Consider the following 20,357-nt stretch of genomic DNA (forward strand, 5'->3'; position numbering starts at 1 on the left):
CATAGTTTATGGCCGGCATGGCCCATCTTCAAACTTTACCTAGACATCATGTGATATAAACTTATGGCCAAGTTTGGTGAAGATTGGATGAAAACTAATTGAATTAGAGAGCGGACAACATGCTGAATATTTAAAACGCACTAAGTGACCCCGTGACCTAGTTCTTGACCCGGCAAGGCCCATGTTAGAACTTGGCCTTGTACATATGCACATGCAAACAAAATATGACGGTTACATATGAAGCGACATGGAAGTTATGAGCATTTGTCGAAAACTAAAAGCAGATTTCAAAACCTAAATGCGGACCCTAAGTTAAAGGTCAAGGTCACAGGGGTAAAAATGTATTTGCATATGGAAAGGTCTTGTCCATATACACATGCATGCCAAGTATGAAAATGCTATATGGAGCGACATAGAAGCTATATGCATTTTTCGAAACCTTAACGCATATTTTGAAACCTAAATGCAGACCCTTACTTCAAGGTCAAGGTCACAGGGGTCAAAATTGTTGTGCGTATGGAAAGGCCTTGTCCATATACACATGCATACCAAAGGTTATATCTCAAGGGACATAGAAGTTATGAGCATGGAGTTGCTATGTTCAATATTGCAAAATTTGACCTTTGACCTTGACCTTGAAGGATGACGTTGACCTTTCACCACTCAAAAATGTGCAGCTCCATGAGATATGCATGCATTTTAAATATCTAGTTGCTATTTTAAATATTGCAAAATTTGACCTTTTACCTTGTCCTTGAAGGATGACCTTGACCTTTCACCACTCAAAATGTGCATCTCCATGAGATACACATGTATGCCAAATATCAAGTTGCTATCTTCAATATTTAAAAAGTTATGGCCAATGTTAAAGTTTTCGGACGGACGGAATATTTGACATTTGACCTTGAAGAATGACCTTGATTTTCACCTTTCACCACTCAAAATGTTCAGCTCCAGGAGATACACATGCATGCCAAATATCAAGTTGCTATGTTCAATATTCAAAAATTTATGGCCAATGTTAAAGTTTTTGGACGGACAGAATATTTGACATTTTACCTTGAAGGATGACCTTGACCTTCACCTTTCACCACTCAAAATGCTCAGCTTCAGGAGATACACATGCATGCCAAATATGAAGTTGCTATGTTCAATATTGAAAAAGTTATGGCCAATGTTAAAGTTTTCGGACGGACGGACAGACGCCATATATTAGACATTTGACCTTGAAGGATGACCTTGACCTTCACCTTTCACAACTCAAAATGTGCAGCTCCATGAGATGCACATGCATGCCAAATATCAAGTTGTTATGTTAAATATTGAAAAAGGTATGACCATTAAAGTTTTCAGACGGACGGACGGACAGACTGACATACTGATGGACAGTTCAACTGCTATATGCCACCCTACCGGGGGCATAAAAAGTCTCCACGTGATATTAAAGAACACAATGAAGAATTTAAGGCATAAATGATGACTTTTTCACAAAGGGCAGTAGGCATGTAATACTGCACATTGGCCACACTCTGTGAAAGCCAGGGTTAATGTATGTGCCTAAAGTGTTATATGGACTAACCTATGCAGTCAGCAAAGGAAAACTAGACTGGATTTTTGTTTACCACAGACTTCCCTTAAACACAAAATTCCATAAAAGCAAAGTTTTATCTCTGATAAGCCTTTGCCAATTGCAGGGGCTAATATGGGACAACACTATGAACATGAATTAAGCCCAGTTGCGCTGGCACAAAATTTGTTGTTGTTTTCAACAAAATATTTTGCTCGGAACAACAAACAATCTTGATTATACTGAAACAATTTCACATGTAATCTCAAAATCTTTAATAATCTCCTCAACTAAAAGAGAGACAACATTGAACATACTTTTGTGGCCCAGTAGTATTCAGCTTGAAAATCTCCATGGACTTGTCCACATAGTCAGCAACTAGTGCCTCATCAATTTTCACAGAGCGAAGTAGCAACTTCTGCCCTCTCATGTCCGGGAACAGTTGGCATTCCACCTGGAAGGAGAGACATTTATTTGAGCCTGTTTTTGGAAAATGGGGCTTAATGGATGTTCGTGAAGTGTCGTCCTTGATAGGCCTAAGCAGTCTGCACATGCTAATCAGGGACAATACTTTCTGCCTTGACTGGATTTTGGTTAAGAAGAGATTTCTTTTTAACTGAAAAGTCCATAAAAGCAGAAAGACTGGTCCCTGATACACCTGTGCAGATTGCACAGGCTAAACTGGAATGAAACTTTAAGCATATGCATTTAGCCCCTTTTTTCCAGAGCAAGACTCATACCTGAAATCTCCTGCTAAAATAAAAACATTGAAACTATTATGTATGTATTTTCATAAGAATTAAAAAAACAACATACACAAATCTGTAAGGCATGAAATTAAAACACCATCTTTTCGTAATAATAAAACTTTCATTGCTTAGTTACAATATTATTTAAACTTGTTTATTTCCTTGTATCCTTTTCTTCACAGTTTTCATGGTAATTTTAAATAAACTCAAAACAAGAATCAACTATATACAATATGGAAACCCCTATCAAAATAAAAAGTAAACATACAAAAATGAATCAAAACACTAATTAATCAACAATCTCAACCTCATGAGTCCCTCAGCTTACATTTCTGTCATAATATAAGTTACTATTCTTGTATAAAAGACATGCAAATGCTTAAATAACGGATATTTCTTGCATAATAGAACTATAAAGGGGTTAACATGAACAATCCTTTTCTGTTAATATAAAAATTATATACTTTTCAATTTCAGCGTTTAAGAAATGTGAAAGACAGACTTTATAACATTTTATGCTGGCACACTGGGGTTGACCCTCAATATACAAGAGAATGTATTCACCAAACAATTCTTACACTTTAAAATAAATAATATGCAGCCATTAATGATGATGTAGTTAACAAAATGAGCTTTAAGAAGAATGGTGTACATAGGTTTTTAATTCAAGTTTGACTGAAACTAATGTTCTAAAAAATGTCTTGTTAAGAAAAATATTTATTTGTAGACTTAAGTCTTAGAATTATTTGGTGAACAGTGGCCCCAGCCCCTATCTGTTGAGGCATATCACACTCACCCTAATAAGGCCCTCAGCAGAGGCTATGATCTCTGAACAGTGGCCCCAGCCACTAGAGGCATATCACACTCACCCTCATAAGGCCCTCAGCGGAGGCCCCTGCCCCTATCTGTTGAGGCATATCACACTCACCCTCATAAGGACCTCAGCGGAGGCCCCAGCCGCTATCTGTTAAGGCATATCACACTCACCCTCATAAGGCCCTCAGCGGAGGCTATGATCTCTGAGAAGCAACGCAGGATGATGTCTCGTATCTCCTTGAACGGTGGGTCAAACACGATCTTTGGCTCCTCCACTCGCAGCTTGATGATCATGATCTGGGCCATCACGTACCGCAAGTCATCAAATGTCTCGCCATAGTCATTACCAGTCTGCAGTGGAATCAAGAACGAGATTATATGAGGGTTAACTGTGAGTAAAATATAGGCTAGCAGCCCCGTAGTTGTTACCAGTCCGCAGCAGAATCCAGGTGTAAGCATGGAAATATATGTGGGTTAAATTGAGTTTAATGACCAGTATCCAATGGAATTCAGCATGAGCATTAAATATATGAGAAATATGAGCCACATTGTTTGTCTTTTATTGCAGTGATCTTTAAAAGGTATAATCCATTCAGAAAAGAATAATTCGCTTAAAATTGTATTCCCTACTTGCACACAACACTGCTATAAACTAAATAATACCCCCCCCCCCCCCCCCCCCGCCCTAAAAAAAAGGTAAAATGACCCTATCCCCAATATCCCCAAGAAATAGAAAAACAGTCTCAACACAATGCATGGATTTAAAAAAAAATATTACCATAACATTGAAACCCATAATTAAACATTCCACTGCTATTGATTTTTTCCACACCTTCAAATAAATATAATTCTTTCTTTCTAAAAAGAGGTTAAATGGCCCCTTTCCCAGAGAAATAACAATTGCTATAATTTTACATTACACTTTTATTACTTTTTTTCCACAAACAGAAGTAAAAAAAATATTTAAAAAACACACCGCATGGGTCTGAAAAAACTGCAGAAAATCCGCCAGTGAGTTGATAACCATGCCACGTAGCTGTCCAGACATAATGGCCGCCACGGTGGAGAAGAACTCCTGTACAAGCTCGGTGCTGTCCGAGTCGTTGGGGCCAACCAGGTGCTGCCAGTGGTCCGCGTAGTCCTGGAACACCTTGGCGCAAGTTGGGATCCAGCTGGAAGGCAGGGGAATAGAGTTGAGGGGAGTTGCAAGAAAACAAGAAATCAGGGCTTAATGCACATGCGTAAAGTGTCATCCTTGATAAATCAAGGACCAAACTTTTGGCCTAGACTTGTGTTCGTTTAGAAGAAACTCTTTCAAATGAATATTTCCATACAAGTGAAAAGTGTCGTTACAGATTTACCTTTGCAGTCCACACAGGCTTATCTGGTACTATACTTAACACACATACAGTAAGCCAAGTTTTCCCATACTGCAACTCATTTTGATGAAAAATATGCTTTAAAAATTTTTTTGGAGATATTACAATCCAGAACTGTACAGTGTGCAGCTAAAAAAAACATGTTGAAAAATGGATGAGTTTATTGAACTTTTTTCATCATTGACTTTTTTCCAGAATTATTACTTTTTCAACTAGCATAATTACATGGCCTCAAAAGTGTCTATAACAGGCATAAAATTAACCATTTGCACAGTAAACGGCTTCCCATTCTCATCAGTATTTCACAAGTGACCTACCTTTTTCTGAGCACCTCGTGTGCGTCCCAGCACTGCTTTGTGATCAGAGACTCGAACTCTGACGGCAGCAGGGGCATGTCTGCAGCCTCCAACTCCTTCAGGTTGATGAAGCGCAGGCTCGAGAACCTACAATGGGTCATGCATTTGAACCTTAACCTTTTGCATGCTGGGAAATATGTTGTCTGCTAAAATGTGGTCTGCTTTATTTCTAAAATTAGCATTTTCTTTGATTTTTTTTTAAAGAATACTATCAGAATAGCAAACAGTTTGGATCCGGATGAGGCGCCACGTTCTGTGGCGTCTCATCTGGATCCAAACTGTTAACAAAAAGGCCTTCAAAATTCGGTTCCAACACTGAAAGAGTTAACCTCTCAAATAGGCCCTTTTAATCATTTGTAGATCTTTAGAAAATAAAATTATATTTTTGACCTTTCTTGCTAGATTTAAGTTTGTAAGTTCCAACTCTAAGATACTGATGAACAGCAAACAGCATCAAACCATGGCGTAGTGGATATGGTGTCCCATTTTATCCAGAAGGTCATAGATTTGATCCCCACTGTGGGAACGTTCTTTTGATCTTCTTAAAACATTCCAAAGCACTGATTCTACCTTGAAAACAGACTCATGTGTGTTTCAATAAGCCATAGGCTTTTGATGCATTTAAGCTAAAAGAAAAGCTTTCAATCAAATTAAACTAATTGAGACGCGTTCTGAGAAAACGGGGCTTTATGTATGTGCATAAAGTGTCATCCCAGATTAGCCTGTGCAGTCTGCACAGGCTTATCAGGGACGACACTTTCTACTTTTATGGTATTTATCGTTTAAAAGGAAGTCGCTTCTACACAAAAATCCAGCTAAGGCGGAAAGTGTTGTCCCTGTTTAGCCTGTGCGAACTGCACAGGCTAACTTGGGATGACACTTTACGCACATGCATTAAGCCCAGTTTTCCCAGAACGTGACTCAATTTAGCAATGCTACTTACTGATCAAACCAGATGTTCTGCAAGTGTTGCATGATGGGATTGGTGATGAACAGGTGCTGCCTGTTGTGCTCCTTTAGCTGTAGGAAAGTCTCATGCCATGGCACTGGGGCACGGATGATTCTACAACACCATAGGATGATTTAAAATAAGTATGTCTCTAAAATAGGCTAGTTTTCTTTAAGGCCATAGTAACTGCATTTTGGGGGCCTCTTTATTAAATAATTGAGCCTAGTTCATGTAAAAGCATGCTTTCTGCCTGTGCATAAAGTGTCTTCCCAGATTAGCCTGCGCAGTGTACACAGGCTAATCATGGACAACATTCTTCATTTAAACTTCATTTTTGCTTAGAAGACACTAATGCCTTCCTTTAAAACAAACAATGCTGTATAAGGGGAATGCGTCATCCCTGATAAGCCTGTGCAGCCGGCACTAGCTAATCTGGGAGGATACTTTACACACATGAATGAAGTCAAGTTTTACCAGAATGTGGCTAATTTATAGGCATGCCAGCCTTAACCCTTTCAGTGCGGGAACCGAATTTTAAAGGCCTTTGCAAACAGTTTGGATCCAGATGAGACGCCACAAAACGTGGCGTCTCATCTGGATCCAAACTGTTTGCTATTCTGATAGTATTCTTTGAAAAAAATTCAGCAGACGACATTTTAGCAGACGACAAATTTCCCAGCATGCAAAGGTTAAGGCCATAGAAACTGCATTTTTGGGGCCTCTTTTGAAAACAAAATAAAACAATAATCTGGGAATAGGAGGGTACAAGCAAGCTGACCCATGTTTCAAGTCTTTTTAAAATAACATACCACATGATCTATAATTATTTGGAAAAAACTATCACCTGCACATAAAAGGGGTCAATTTTGTTTGTAAATACAGATTAGACAAAGTTTTATAAAATTGTGGAGATCCCAATTACAATGATTGGACAATGTATTTATAAAAACACTCTCTAAAATGGGAATGTCTAATTTAAGGTCATATAAACTGCATTTTGAAGGATATAAAAAAAATATCAATTATTGATACAGATTACTTATCAACTTATAATGAAGTAATAACACTGAATAAAATACAAGGGATTCAGACCTTATTCTAAATATTACAAAAGACCTGTTTCATGCGAAAATGGGTCATGCATTATATGTGACCAGTTCAAATTAGGCTACAGACCAGACTGCACATTTGCTCAGTCTGGTCTTAATCCTTTGCATGCTGGCAAATTTGTCGTCTGCTAAAATGTTTTCTGCTAAAATGTTGTCTGCTGAATGTCTTTAATTAGCATTGTCTTTGATTTTTTCAAAGAATACTATCAGAATAGCAAACAGTTTGGATCCTGATGAGACATCACATTCTGTGGCGTCTCATCTGGATCCAAACTGTTTGCAAAGGCCTTCAAAATTCGGTTCCAGCACTGAAAGAGTTAAGCTTTATACCCTTTTGCTGAAAGTCATGCAAGGTTTTGTGGTCTAATTAGCAGACAGAGTAGCCCCTAACTAGAGTGTGCAGCCCCTGGCTAGACAGTGTAGCCCCTAACTAGAGTGTGCAGCCCCTGGCTAGACAGTGTAGCCCCTGACTAGAGAGTGCAGCCCCTGGCTAGACAGAGTAGCCCCTGACTAGAGTGTGCAGCCCCTGGCTAGACAGTGTAGCCCCTGACTAGAGTGTGCAGCCCCTGGCTAGACAGTGTAGCCCCTGACTAGACAGAGTAGCCCCTGACTAGAGTGTGCAGCCCCTGGCTAGACAGTGTAGCCCCTGGCTAGACAGAGTAGCCCCTGACTAGAGTGTGCAGCCCCTGGCTAGACAGTGTAGCCCCTAACTAGAGTGTGCAGCCCCTGGCTAGACAGTGTAGCCCCTGACTAGAGAGTGCAGCCCCTGGCTAGACAGTGTAGCCCCTGACTAGAGAGTGCAGCCCCTGGCTAGACAGTGTAGCCCCTGACTAGAGAGTGCAGCCCCTGGCTAGACAGAGTAGCCCCTAACTAGAGAGTGCAACTGTACAGGCTGGTCTGGAGCTACACAGGCCACATATGGCATAAGAACCATTTTCCCATGACCTGATTAATTTAATTCATGTTGTTTTGATGTTTTAAATAAAGGATCTGACAAGATTGAAATTTCATACAATATTTCATCTAGAAGTTTTGTAAGTAAGTGAGCGTTTGGCAAGCATATTAAAGAATTTTCTGGATTATTGCCTGATCTTTTTCATCACATACTGTACATTATATAAACACATTTTGATAATTTCTTAAAGTTGTTAACTGCTTTGATGTAATTTGAGAGTGACAATGTCATTTTTCCAAAATAACATCATGTGATTCTTTGGTAAAAGAAAGTGAAGGCAATAAAACACTCAATATTTTAAAGATATTTTATATAAGTATTTTTTAGTAATAAACTCATTCAAATATTTATCAGTGAAAAATTATACATAAAAAGTCATTGTAAAATTACTTTAATATGTATTTTGTACTATTCAAATTCTGATTTGTTTTCGTCTATGTATTTAAGACCTTTAATAGACTAGTATACACATACTTGCGACAGCTTTGTTCAGTTATAGCTCTTACGTCAGAGGGGAATATCAAGTGATAAAATTCTAATCCGCAATCAGGCCAGCTGTACTGATTAAAGAACAATTTAATGTTCTTATCCTTATATAAAGACAACCCATTCAATAAATAAATCAATCAATACCATTCACAAACATTAAGTAGCATTGCCAGACCAGTACAATAGGCAGCCATGAAATGAACATGGCACTTATCCAGGGGATTTTATGCACTTGGCAGAAAATACCCCATCATTATTCATTTAAATCACCAACAATCAATATGAAGCAATATAAAAAAAAATGATGTACTTTTTAGGCCATTCAACCACTTAAATACAGGGACTTTCGGATTCATGCAAATACTTTACACAGAATCAACATAAAAATATTAAATTTATCTTTGTTCAAAACATCCTCAAGCTTCTTATCTCATGGCATAATTCTTTATCATATCAAAATAAGCATAGCATAATACACATGTTAACTCTAAATGTTTCTATTTATGTTCGTATTTGTGAACCTTTTAGTTGTTTCTACTTTTATACTGTATAAATGTATCACACATTAAACTGAATTTCTGAGCTATTTAAGACACAGGCTAAGAATGGTACCAGTTTAACCCTTTAGCACTCAGAAATGCACTTTGACACATTTGAAGTCCTTTAGTAAAAAATCACATTAAATTTAAGTCCATTCTTAATATATAGTCAAGTTTGAAAGGCTTCATTTCCAACCCTAGAATACAGATGAGTGGCAAACAGCATTAAACCTGAACAGTCTGCGAGTTACTTAGCCATAGCCATTTTCACTTGGGAAAATGATTGACAGAAGACACATGCTGTATGGAGTTTCCCAGACGTGGGGTAAGTTTTGGTTGATTTCATATACAATAAGAAAACTGGGCTTAATGCATGTGCATTGAGTGTTACCCAAGATTAGCCTGTGCATTATGCACAGGCTAACCAGGGACAACACTTTCGACTTTTAAGGTATTTTTTGTTTAAATGAAGCCTCTTCTTAGCGAAAAGTCAGTTTAGGATGGAAGTGTCATCCCAGATTAGCCTGTGAGGACTGTACAGACTAATCTGGGACAAAACTTTACGCATATGCATTTAACCCCATTATCCCAGAGCGAGGCTCAAATCATTAGTTTATCCAAATACAGCAGCATATTACCTCTGTGGGAATGACTTTGGTACAGTGCCAATGTGGACCCTAGCCTTCTCTTCGGGGTCTTTCAAAATGTAGTCAACTGAAAAAAGGATCAAACCAGATATGTACCTGCATAAAATACACACGGTAAATAAATCAATTGTAAAGCACATAACAATCATGCTTTGGTTAAAGTTAGGTAAAGAGATGGTACAAGCCATAAGCCACACAGCTTTTGATGATGTTACACTATGCTTTATCGGAATGCTTCTTCTGGCTTTTATTTTATAAATATTTAGTTAGAATGTTAAATCAATGCAATACGCTAATGACATGAATACTGGCATGACCAAAATAGCTTTTTTTTATTCAATGAGCTAAAACTTTGAAGATAAAAATAAGGTCAGCTAAATCATGTGTCATATCTTTCTACTCCCAGTTGCTCAAAACTTTAACTGCCAGTTAAGTTATCTGTCTATATGTTAACTTCAAACCCAAATAAAATTGATTTTAAAAACAATTTTATTATCAAGCATATGCAAATAATTCGCAATTGACAAACATATTAAAGGGTTAACAATTAAGTCACATCAATAACTAGATACAACAAGAGCATCGCATAGCAGGTGCCAATGCTCGGCTGTGGGTGCAGTTTTGAATAAATAAAAGCTTGTCAGAAGTAACCTTGACCTAGTGACTCAAAAATGGGTGTGTCGTGTAGAACTCATCAAGGAGCATCTACATATGAAGTTTCAAAGTTGTAGGTGGAAGCACTTTGATTTTAAAGCCAATGTTAAGGTTTTAGCACGGCGGACGAGCTGGCTATGACAATACCTCTCCGAAAACAGCCGAGCTAAAAATTGAGGGGAAAACAGCCGAGCTAAAAAATTGAGGGCTGTTAGCTTAACTAGTCATTAAAGGTTTGAGCAACAAAGATTAGAAGTCCATCAGGTATATGCCTATTTCTAAACAACCTTCTTCATCACACTTCTCACCTATCGATTTTCTGATGCTGTACTCGTAGTCATGGTTGATTTCCTCTGATAGGTCCTGGATCATGTGATCAAGCTCGTTGTTTGTGAGTAGAGCGCTGGGAACCAGGCCACACACGTTCTTCATCATGCTTGGGTCGGGAACTGCTATCATTGATTTGTCAATGCCTTTGTCGATGTAGTAGTAGTAACGCTAAAATGAATATGCTTCCACTTAAAGAGGTTCTTTTATTGAAACATTGTCCAGTACATCATTACTTAAAATACTAAAGTAACAATAAATTAGGATATTTCATATCACATTTATTAAAAAAGTTCTGCATTTAGTCCACTAAATAGTAGAGCTGCGATCTGGGAAAATGGGGCTTAATGCATGTCTGTAAAGTGTTGTTCCAGATTAGCCTGTGTAGTCTGCACTGGCTTATCAGCAACAGCATCTTTCCCTTAAATGGAATCTTTCTTTTAAAGTAGTCTCTTCTAAGCTAAAATCCAGTTTAAGCTGAAAGTGTTGCCACTCATTAGCCTGTGTGGACTGCACAGGCTAATCTGGGAAGACACTTTATGCACATGCATTAAATCGTGTTTGTCCAGAGCAAGGCCAGTTTGAACTTTTATAAAAGGATTATCCATTAACTTATTTACTAACAAACTAAAGTAAAAAAACAGATTAATTTTGACATTTATAAAAGGATATACTAAGTTTCAGCCACTGGATATGACATTAACAAAAGCAAGCAATAAGAAAGAGATCCAAACCTCCAGGTCGCGTTCTGTAGGTAGGCCAGTCTGGATATCATCCTCGATCTCAATCGACCTCATGATGTCCATCTGCTCATGCGGGGTCAAGGGTCGACTGGGAGGCATCTCGTCTACTTCCTCTAGCTGCTCCCTGGGGGAGTGGTCACCATCATACCTGGAGACAAACAGCAACAACACTTAGCTATCACCATCATACCTGGAGACAAACAGCAACAACACTTAGCTATCACCATCATAATATGAGCCTCAATCTGGGAAAACTGGGCTAAATGCATGTGCACTTGTTAAATGCTAATCGGGGATGAAACTTTCCACTTAGACTGGATTTGCATTTGTAAGAGACTTCTTTTAAACCAAAAACATTAATAAAAGCAGAAAATGTTGTCCCTGGCTAGCATGTGCAGAATTCAAAGGCTTATTTTGGATGACACTTAAAACGTATGCATTAAGCCCAGTTTTCCGAGAACAAGGCACATATTTAGCAGTCTTGCAATATATGAAACACCATAACTGGCCGTAAGAACTTGTTAACACACAAATCATACTTGCCTAAATTGCATTCTACAAAGTGGTACATGGGCTTAATTTAATTAACATCCATGAGGGCCAGTATTCTTGATTTTTTTTCTGGTCTTTGTGCAGATTTACTGGATTTGCACAAGGGCTGACTGACAGTTGCAGAGACTGAGGAAGTGGATAGCAGATCATTTATGTCATGTTGTAACAAGCAAATATGTATGAAAACTATGACACACAGAGAAGAACTTCCTAATTAGTCTTTGCTGTGTATATAAAATAAGAAACATTTAAACCTCTAAAATGATTTTTTTGTTTGTTGATTTTTGAGAAACGTTTTACTTTTACAAGATATTAAAATCATGTATTTCTCTCATAAAGCATGTTATACTGCTTCTTTCAAATAGCATCAAGCAAACCAATGAATACATGGATAAGCAACTGTAAGCTAACAATTAAGGCTATCGTGACATAGTGGATATATGGTGTCCGTCTTACAACCCAGAGGTAATGGATCCCCAATGGTAAAGTGTTGTTTCTATCTCTCTACAGACACCAAGTCCTGTTCTACCTAGGAAACAGTCTTGAGAGCGTTTAAATAAACCTTACCATTTTGATGCAATCAAGCTTAAATACATAGGTTTCAACAAACTAAACGCTCCCTACTACATGAGCCTTACCCGTTGCCATTTGCAGCATGCCCATTGTCCTTGCCATTCACTGCCTTTCCCATGTTGGTCTTGCTGCGTGTCAGGCCCCTAGGGCTCTGTATGCTGCCACTCAGTGTTGGGGCTGAAGAAATAAATGGTGAGCCTTGTTAGGGGAAAACTGGGCTTAATATATGTGCGTAAAATGTCATCCCACATTAGCCAGTGCAGTCTACAAAGGCAATTCAGAGATTTAACTTTACACTTTTATGGATTTTTTTTTATTACAAAAAGTTTCTTCTTAACAAAAATAACACCCAGGCGGAAAGTGTCGTCCCTGATTAGCCTTAGCAAACACGCATTAAGCCCATTTTCCTCCAAAATGAGTCTTAAATGAAAAGTACATGACATTCAAGGTGACTTGCGTAAAACATCAGTTGACATTGTCAAAAGCACAGGTACTTGAAAAAAATAATTTTGGTCCTTATATAATATTATATCTTATGATAACTATATAAGGACACAATTTTTTTTCAAGTACCTGTGGTCAAAAGCACCAATGAGAATGTATTAAAGAAAAACTATCAATGTAGAAGGATTTGCAAAAATGAGTTGATGAAAATGACTAGCTAACAAATGTTTAATTTTTGCTAAATATATTTATGTTAATTTATCATAAAGTATATTTATTTGAAATAAATTCTAACATTTGGATGTTGCCCTTGTTATTGATGCTATTTATACATAAAGTTAACTGACTCTGCAACTTCTCTCAACATTGTGATGGCCAATAAAGATACAGACAATTTGATATTGATGTTGATTGTAAATCTAATTTATTAAATTCTAAATATTGCTGACTGTTAGATTCATGAGCCCATGGTTAAGTTTCTACAGTTTTTGCTTCACTTCATCACAGTATTTCCATGTGTTTTATAAAAAAAAAAACAGGATGGAAACATAAACACCTTACGCATTCTTTCTACACAAAAAGTATTATTTATGTCTTTCACATAACTTATTTTGTAGCCATCAAATAAATGTATCACAATACACAAAACTTAACATTAAACCATTTGTGCCTAAGGTCTAGAAAAAAGGCCTTGGCAAACAGCGTAGACCCAGATGAGACGCTGCATAAATGGATTAACCAATACAAGTAAAGACTTACCAGGAATTTTAGCCCTCTGAAGTTTAGGCAAGTCTTTCATCTTGAGATCACTGGCCGAGGGCGTGTAGTTGTTGGCTATCGACTCACTGGGAGTCCTGTGGAATTTTTGCTCCTTAAAAGGGGCTGCAAGGGTCCATGATGTCCCCTTCATGATAGGGGGGTGCTCGCTATTTCGAAGCACAATCTGAAAAAAGGAAATGTTTAATACTTGATATTAAAACGAAGCTTATAAAACAACAGTTAACATGATGATACCTTTAGGGCTAATACATGAATTGTTTTAAAACTGTTTGCATGCTTTATTCTTTGATATTTTTGATACTTATTTTTGTTTACATTACCTCACAGAAACAAAATTGAGAAATGAAGCTTTAGTACAAATACATCCCAAAGCTAAAATGTGGAAACAATTACAGGTCAAAGCATAATACATGTGTAATTATGTTAATGTTTTACTGTTACTATGCACAATCATTATGCATATTTATTTTTGATGAAATTTTTTTACATCATGAAAATAACAATATAAAAATAACAATATGCATTATAAATCTCTATCAAAATTAATCTCACATTGTATTTATCTTGTACTGCGACGGCATAGTAGATATATTGTCTACCTAGCAATCCGGAGATCATGGGTTGGTTCCAATATTGTGGGAGCGTTCTTTAAATCCTTCGGAAACACACCCAAGTACTGGTTCTATCCAAGAAACGGACTCGATATTATTTCAACAAACCTTGGGTTTATAATGCAGTAGCGCTTAAAAACATAGTTTTAAACTCACCTTGTACAGGTCTGAGGCCTCCTTGACTGTCTGTGGGAGGGGAGGCAACCCCGGCAGACCCCTCGTCTTGCTGCAACTCTGCAGCGGGGTCTGCACACACTGTAAAAAAGGGAAACAGATTTAGTTGTGTGTAACCCATTGCATTGGTTGATATTGGTGGCAAATGCTGTCAGCATTAACAAACCAGTGCAGTTGTGATTCCAAAAAGACATTTTTTATCCTTAGGGCTATTACATTTTACAATATTCTCCAAGCCATTGGTAGGATTTAAAATACATTATCAGACTCAGTTATATGAGGAACTTCTTCTGCAAAAGCAAATGTGAGTTGATGTTCTTGCAGTAATTTCTTGATGAAAGTAGAAATAAGATAGTCTAATGATTAAAATTTCAAGCAAAATACGAACTGATTGGGTTCAACATAATTGATCTTTTGTTTGTCTAAAAATATATTTCAACAGGGACCACTGGCAATACAATTGTATTTTCTTCTTTTAGAGTTGAAACCATTCCCCCCAAAATCCTTGTGAACGGAAAGAAACTTGTTTTTCAGAGATTGATACAATTTACATTTCTGTTTAATCAAACAACAAAAAGGCATTGACTGCCAAGTTGTTATTGATAAAATGAAATAAAAATGAAATTAAATTGAAACTGGAAACAGTTGACATTTTAAAAGTATGCCATGTTTGCGTTGCACCATTAACACAGTTTGCTTTTCAGAAACTGTGAGCAGGCGCTTGCCAGACAGGGTCATTTGGACAATAATGATATTGATTTGCCTATCTAAATGGCAATTCAAACAGCAATAAATAACTTGTTCAGTGGCGAAGCAGAAATATTGACAAATCAACATGATTTAATTCAATCCAAACAATGATTATTTGAAAAATGGAATGTGAATATTATTTGTTTTAACTGTTGCCCAGCATTAACAAAACAACTTTGCATGTGTAATCAAAGGGCTAGAAATGGGCCAGGTGATTTTACATTAGGGGTTTACTAAAGCAATAATTAATCACAAAACTGAATTTAAATGTTATTAATGTTATTGGCATAATCTGCTTTTTTCATAACTCTTTCTTACTTCTGTATTTTAAACCTAAATATTACCTCTATGCTACTTGCATTGGAAATGAGCTGCTAAAGGCTGTAATCACAAGAAATATACCCAGATTCTTTCATCATTAGATCAATAACTTGTGTTCAACAGCATTCATGTCCTTAAAGTTCCTAAAATGCTCTATACCACATACCGAGCTTGAGAATTATACCTTCTGTATCAATGATCAACATCTTTATGACCAGCAATCAATCAACGCCTATCTGAATTGCAGAGCTTAAGCGCAAAGATAACCTCATGTAAGACTATTGACAAGATGAAATTTCAAAGACGTTTTATTAGTCTGCCCATTTCAGCTCAAGTGCCTAATTTCTAAATAATTAATCATTAATTGGCTATCAGATCAAAACATTTAGTGCAGCACTAAATTAACCGAGTATTGACACTGACAGAAAAAATGTATAAACGGTGCTTTACACAGCTGACATTTTGCTTAGATCTTCCTTTTTTACTCAAAAGGCAAAACTACCAGGTATGCATAAAGCAGTTTTTATATTTAACTTTAAAGACAGACTACACAATTTTAAACACATTCAAAATATCCCTATATTGAATTACATTTCAATTCCTATACTCCATTTTGATTAAAATGGTACTTCTTTTGCACACTAAGTTTAAAATAATTATATAGCACTTTGGAAATCCCATATCAAAGAAAAATACATGTCGTATTAGATGAAAAATTAACAATAAACTGGTTGTTACCATATCATTATTTTACAAAAAAAGCAAGGATCACTGGATCAATCTACGCTCCTTATCTCATTGGTGCAATTTTATCTTGGGTTTACTTGTTGTGCCATTTACACAAAATAGTAGAGTTTGATACTTATAAATCTGACAATACAGATAAAACCAGCAGATTTATGAATGAATTAATACTATACAAACAAGGGGATTTTTTTAAAAACCATATTAAACACATGACTAATGAATAAACTAACTCCATACAAATAAGATGATTTTAAAAGAATATATTTACATGGTATTACACCATTTATTCACACACAATTTTCATGAAAACCACAAGTAAAATATTATTATAATATTTAGCCAAAATTCATCATTCTATATTATCCTCCTATATATTTTGTTGAGTGATAGCCCTAAAAATTGTATTATCTAAGATGGAAACTGATATTTGTCACAAAATGGTATCATTTTACTTGTAAATTTTTTATGTCATTATAAAACTACATGTTTTATAAATAAAATAAGAGGCCTCCTAATTATAAATTACCATTCACAAATTACAACTGTCACGAAATATAACTGAGTACTATTTCTGGACATATAAGTGACTAAGAATTAAGACAAGTTCCTATAACACATTAAATTTTTCCAACGAGAAGAAATTAAAATTCTTTAAATCCCTATACATAAAATTGAGATGCAATATATTCATTTATATTTTATAAAATTATGATGGATTTTTTTTTGAGTGTTTTTCATATCATTTTTAGGCACTGTGGCATGTAAATTAAAACATTCTCTTTGTCTAATTAAGAAACAAGTTTGGAAGAAAAGTTCTAAAACATCTGACAGTTAGGTAATATGTACATGACTTTGTGACATACACAAACAAATGCACTAGATCTTCTAAGCTATATTGATACTTAAATTTGTTAATTCAGCTAGTCTGCCATCAGAGTTAGGCATATTTAACATTTTGAGTGTTGACATAAGTATAAAAATGCATTAACAAGAGCACCGCATATCGGGTGCCACACTTGGCTACTGTTGCAGTTTTGAATAAATGAAATCTTGTCAGATTTTTTTTTTAAAGGTTACAGTGACCTTGACCTTTGACCAAGTGACCCAAAAATGGGTGTGGCGTGTAGAACTCGTCAAGGTGCATCTACATATGAAGTTTCAAAGTTCTAGATGGAAGCAATTTGATTTTAGAGCCAATATTCAAAGCCTTAACAAAATGTTAAGGTTTTAGCACGACGCGGACGTCAGACAGGGAGCTGGCTATGACAATACCTCGGGTTTTCTCCAAAAACGCAGAGCTAAAAATGATTTAAAAACATCAAATTTTAGACAAGCTTTAAATCCATGTACCATATTAACATTTCTATTGGATGCACAAACAAAAGCAATTCATACTGATAATGAAGCATGTGCATAGAGTATAAATATGAACAACAAACATTTAATATACGAAAATTTCTACATGCTGTACAATTATTTTGACTCATTGTAGAACAATAATTTTGGTGACTCGTATTTAAGATATGCATTAGTTACTCCAAATGTTGCATAATTGGAGCAACCTAATGATTCTGAGCATGTTGTCTTGAATTTAAAATATAAAATAGGGTCAATAGTATTTCAATTTTATTTGCAATTGCATAAACAGTCCTGTCCCTTTTTTCCTACTCTGTTGAAATGCAATCCCTTTTGGGTGTTCTGATTGGTTATGTCACGGACTCTAGATGAGACAGATATGAAACGGGACCGTATCGGCAAATAGCTTGTCGGGATTTTCAAGAATCTTTAAATTATTTTAATTAATTGATAATTTAAGGTAAATAACCTTTCATATAATTATACATAATAACCTCTTTGAAAATAAACAACAAACGATGAATGTTTTGACTCCCATTTTATTTGAAGTATGCAAAGCCGAAAAATATCAAGAGGGTCAGCTATATACGCTGTCTCGTAATAAAATTAACACCCTGTCTGTGTTATAAACAAGAGCTGGTTGGGAGCGTGCCATTAATGGTTATTACAATCAAGCACTCACACCCCTGATGAGGCTTAATCAAGGTGTCAAAGCTTCAAACAATGACCTCTCTATTTTTGTATTAATTCCAAGTAAAAGACAACTAAAATCAAGAATGATTATAACAAACATGTAATGGAGTAAAAACAATCTACCTTTGTCAAACTGAACAAGATCTGTTACTCTTTACTACTAGCAATAATGCCCTCCGATTCAGATGCAATCGATGAAATAAGCATGATGAAACAAATGAAATATTTACCATTCACTGTTTCGAATCCGTGCTTGGAAATCATATGACACCGAAAATGAGACATTGTCTTGTATTTGGGCACTCTGTACACTGGTAGACACCCACTGATTCGATTGCTTTTGTCACTTTTACTTTCTTACACAGTTTAACATTCTCAGAATCATCACTGCTACATGTGTAATCACCTAACAATTCATCTAAATCTATGTCGTCATCATCCCAGTGAAAAAAATCCGATTTTGAATAGTTGGACATGATGCACTGATTTCAAAATAAGAAATGATCTGCGTAACACCGACCGTGATTTTCAAGAATCTCTAAATAAGTTTAATTAATTGATAATTTAAGGTACATCACCTTTCATATCATTATACATAATAACCTCTTTGATAATAAACAACAAACAAATGTTTTTCACACCCATTTTATTTTAAGTGTACAAAGCCGAAAATATCAAGAGGGTCCGCTATATACGAGGTCTCATATAAAATTATCACCCTTTCAGTGTTATAAACAAGAGCTAAAATCGTTAATTTATTAAGCTTCATTAATAGTAAGATTTTTTGATATGTTTCGTGAACAATATATTTGATAAACAATATAATAATCCTGGCAACTGAAATTTAATGGTCGGTATCTAAACAAATGCATAATCACCAAGACCGTAGCATCAGTTCGGTGCGTTATGACCGCGCGCTACTTTCGTACAAAGTCATTCCTTATTTACTTTCATTTTTTTAACCCATTTTTTTCTATCGTATACAGAATTCTATTCTCCTAAACAAGATGTAGATTTAAAAACTGAACTCCTAATATAAACGTTACAAATCTGTATAAAGTACGACCATGTTTACCGTAAATATAGATTCTAAAACGGTATGATATTTGCAAAAGTTAAAGTTATAACTCGCCCGGCTGCCCAAATTAGAAGTAAAACTTCATATATATTTATATATCTGAAAACTACGAAATGTAGGCTTTCTAATGATACATATTTTTTCAATATCGGCTGAGAAATAAAAGTAAAATTACAAAAAAGACGTTAGTGGGAACATCAAAATGTATAACCTCGGCGCTTTGATGAACGCTAATCGATAGCTACTGGTTACGTAACAAAGTATCGACAAGGTTAAACGCGTGTGGGTAAAATATAAAATGTGTATTTCTCGTGTTTAACTCGCTATACATCCATTAATAACAACGGAAATATACTAAAAGTTATATTTTTTTGAAAGAGGAATTAATAAGCAACAAGATAACGTATAAACCAATAAAATCGGATGTTTTGTTTTTGCATAAATTTGAATTGACTACAGTAAGGGTCAAATACTCGTTTCAACTCCCTGTCAATATACGCTCCATGGTTATGTTATTGAACTAATTTCTAAATAAGAAGTCTATGCAAAATCAAAATAGAGAAATAGAAAGACAGAACATCCTCACACATGCCATCAATGTATACTACAGTGCTTAGTTAACGGATGTACAGCAACCAGTTTCAAAGTACTGACTAGTTCCTTGGAGCTAACTCCATATAGAAAGTCATGACATATTTATGTCAAACTACAAATCTATAAATTTTAATTGTATAAAGGAAGTCTAGTTATATACAGATACCTCTGTATATATTTATGACATCAGTAAAGTTTTGCAAATCAAAATAGTCAAATGACTTCAATTATACCTTAAAATGTCTCTAATAAAAAAAGGCCCAACTGATTTTTGTTCACACGAATAGCGATTCTTTTGAAATTATCTAAACGACCTTGAATGAGGGATCAGCATTGTCGAAATAACTTTGCGTTTCAAAATAGAGAAATAGAAAGACAGAACATCCTCACACATGCCATCAATGT

At 35.8% G+C, this 20,357-nt stretch overlaps 1 protein-coding gene across 8 annotated transcripts in view; it reads right to left on the minus strand.

Moving 5' to 3' along the window:
- The window catches only part of LOC127867479 (dynein axonemal heavy chain 3-like), a 127,962-nt gene that overhangs the window by 106,487 nt on the left and 1,118 nt on the right, over positions 1 to 20,357 (minus strand). For 7 of the 8 annotated variants that reach the window (XM_052408644.1, XM_052408647.1, XM_052408646.1 and 4 more), the window contains exons 2-12: positions 14,396 to 14,494; positions 13,608 to 13,791; positions 12,470 to 12,581; positions 11,271 to 11,427; positions 10,518 to 10,707; positions 9,547 to 9,622; positions 5,811 to 5,930; positions 4,829 to 4,954; positions 4,109 to 4,304; positions 3,304 to 3,483; positions 1,885 to 2,021 (exon numbers count right to left, since the gene is read on the minus strand). In XM_052408644.1, the coding sequence (XP_052264604.1) occupies positions 1,885 to 2,021; positions 3,304 to 3,483; positions 4,109 to 4,304; positions 4,829 to 4,954; positions 5,811 to 5,930; positions 9,547 to 9,622; positions 10,518 to 10,707; positions 11,271 to 11,427; positions 12,470 to 12,581; positions 13,608 to 13,791; positions 14,396 to 14,494 (1,577 nt within the window). Of the gene's footprint in view, positions 1 to 1,884; positions 2,022 to 3,185; positions 3,204 to 3,303; positions 3,484 to 4,108; positions 4,305 to 4,828; positions 4,955 to 5,810; positions 5,931 to 9,546; positions 9,623 to 10,517; positions 10,708 to 11,270; positions 11,428 to 12,469; positions 12,582 to 13,607; positions 13,792 to 14,395; positions 14,495 to 20,357 lie in introns of those variants that run through there. The other variant, XM_052408648.1, reaches the window with a different exon arrangement.

This window comes from Dreissena polymorpha, chromosome 2 (assembly GCF_020536995.1).
Source record: "Dreissena polymorpha isolate Duluth1 chromosome 2, UMN_Dpol_1.0, whole genome shotgun sequence".
NCBI classification, from domain to species: Eukaryota; Metazoa; Mollusca; class Bivalvia; order Myida; family Dreissenidae; genus Dreissena; species Dreissena polymorpha.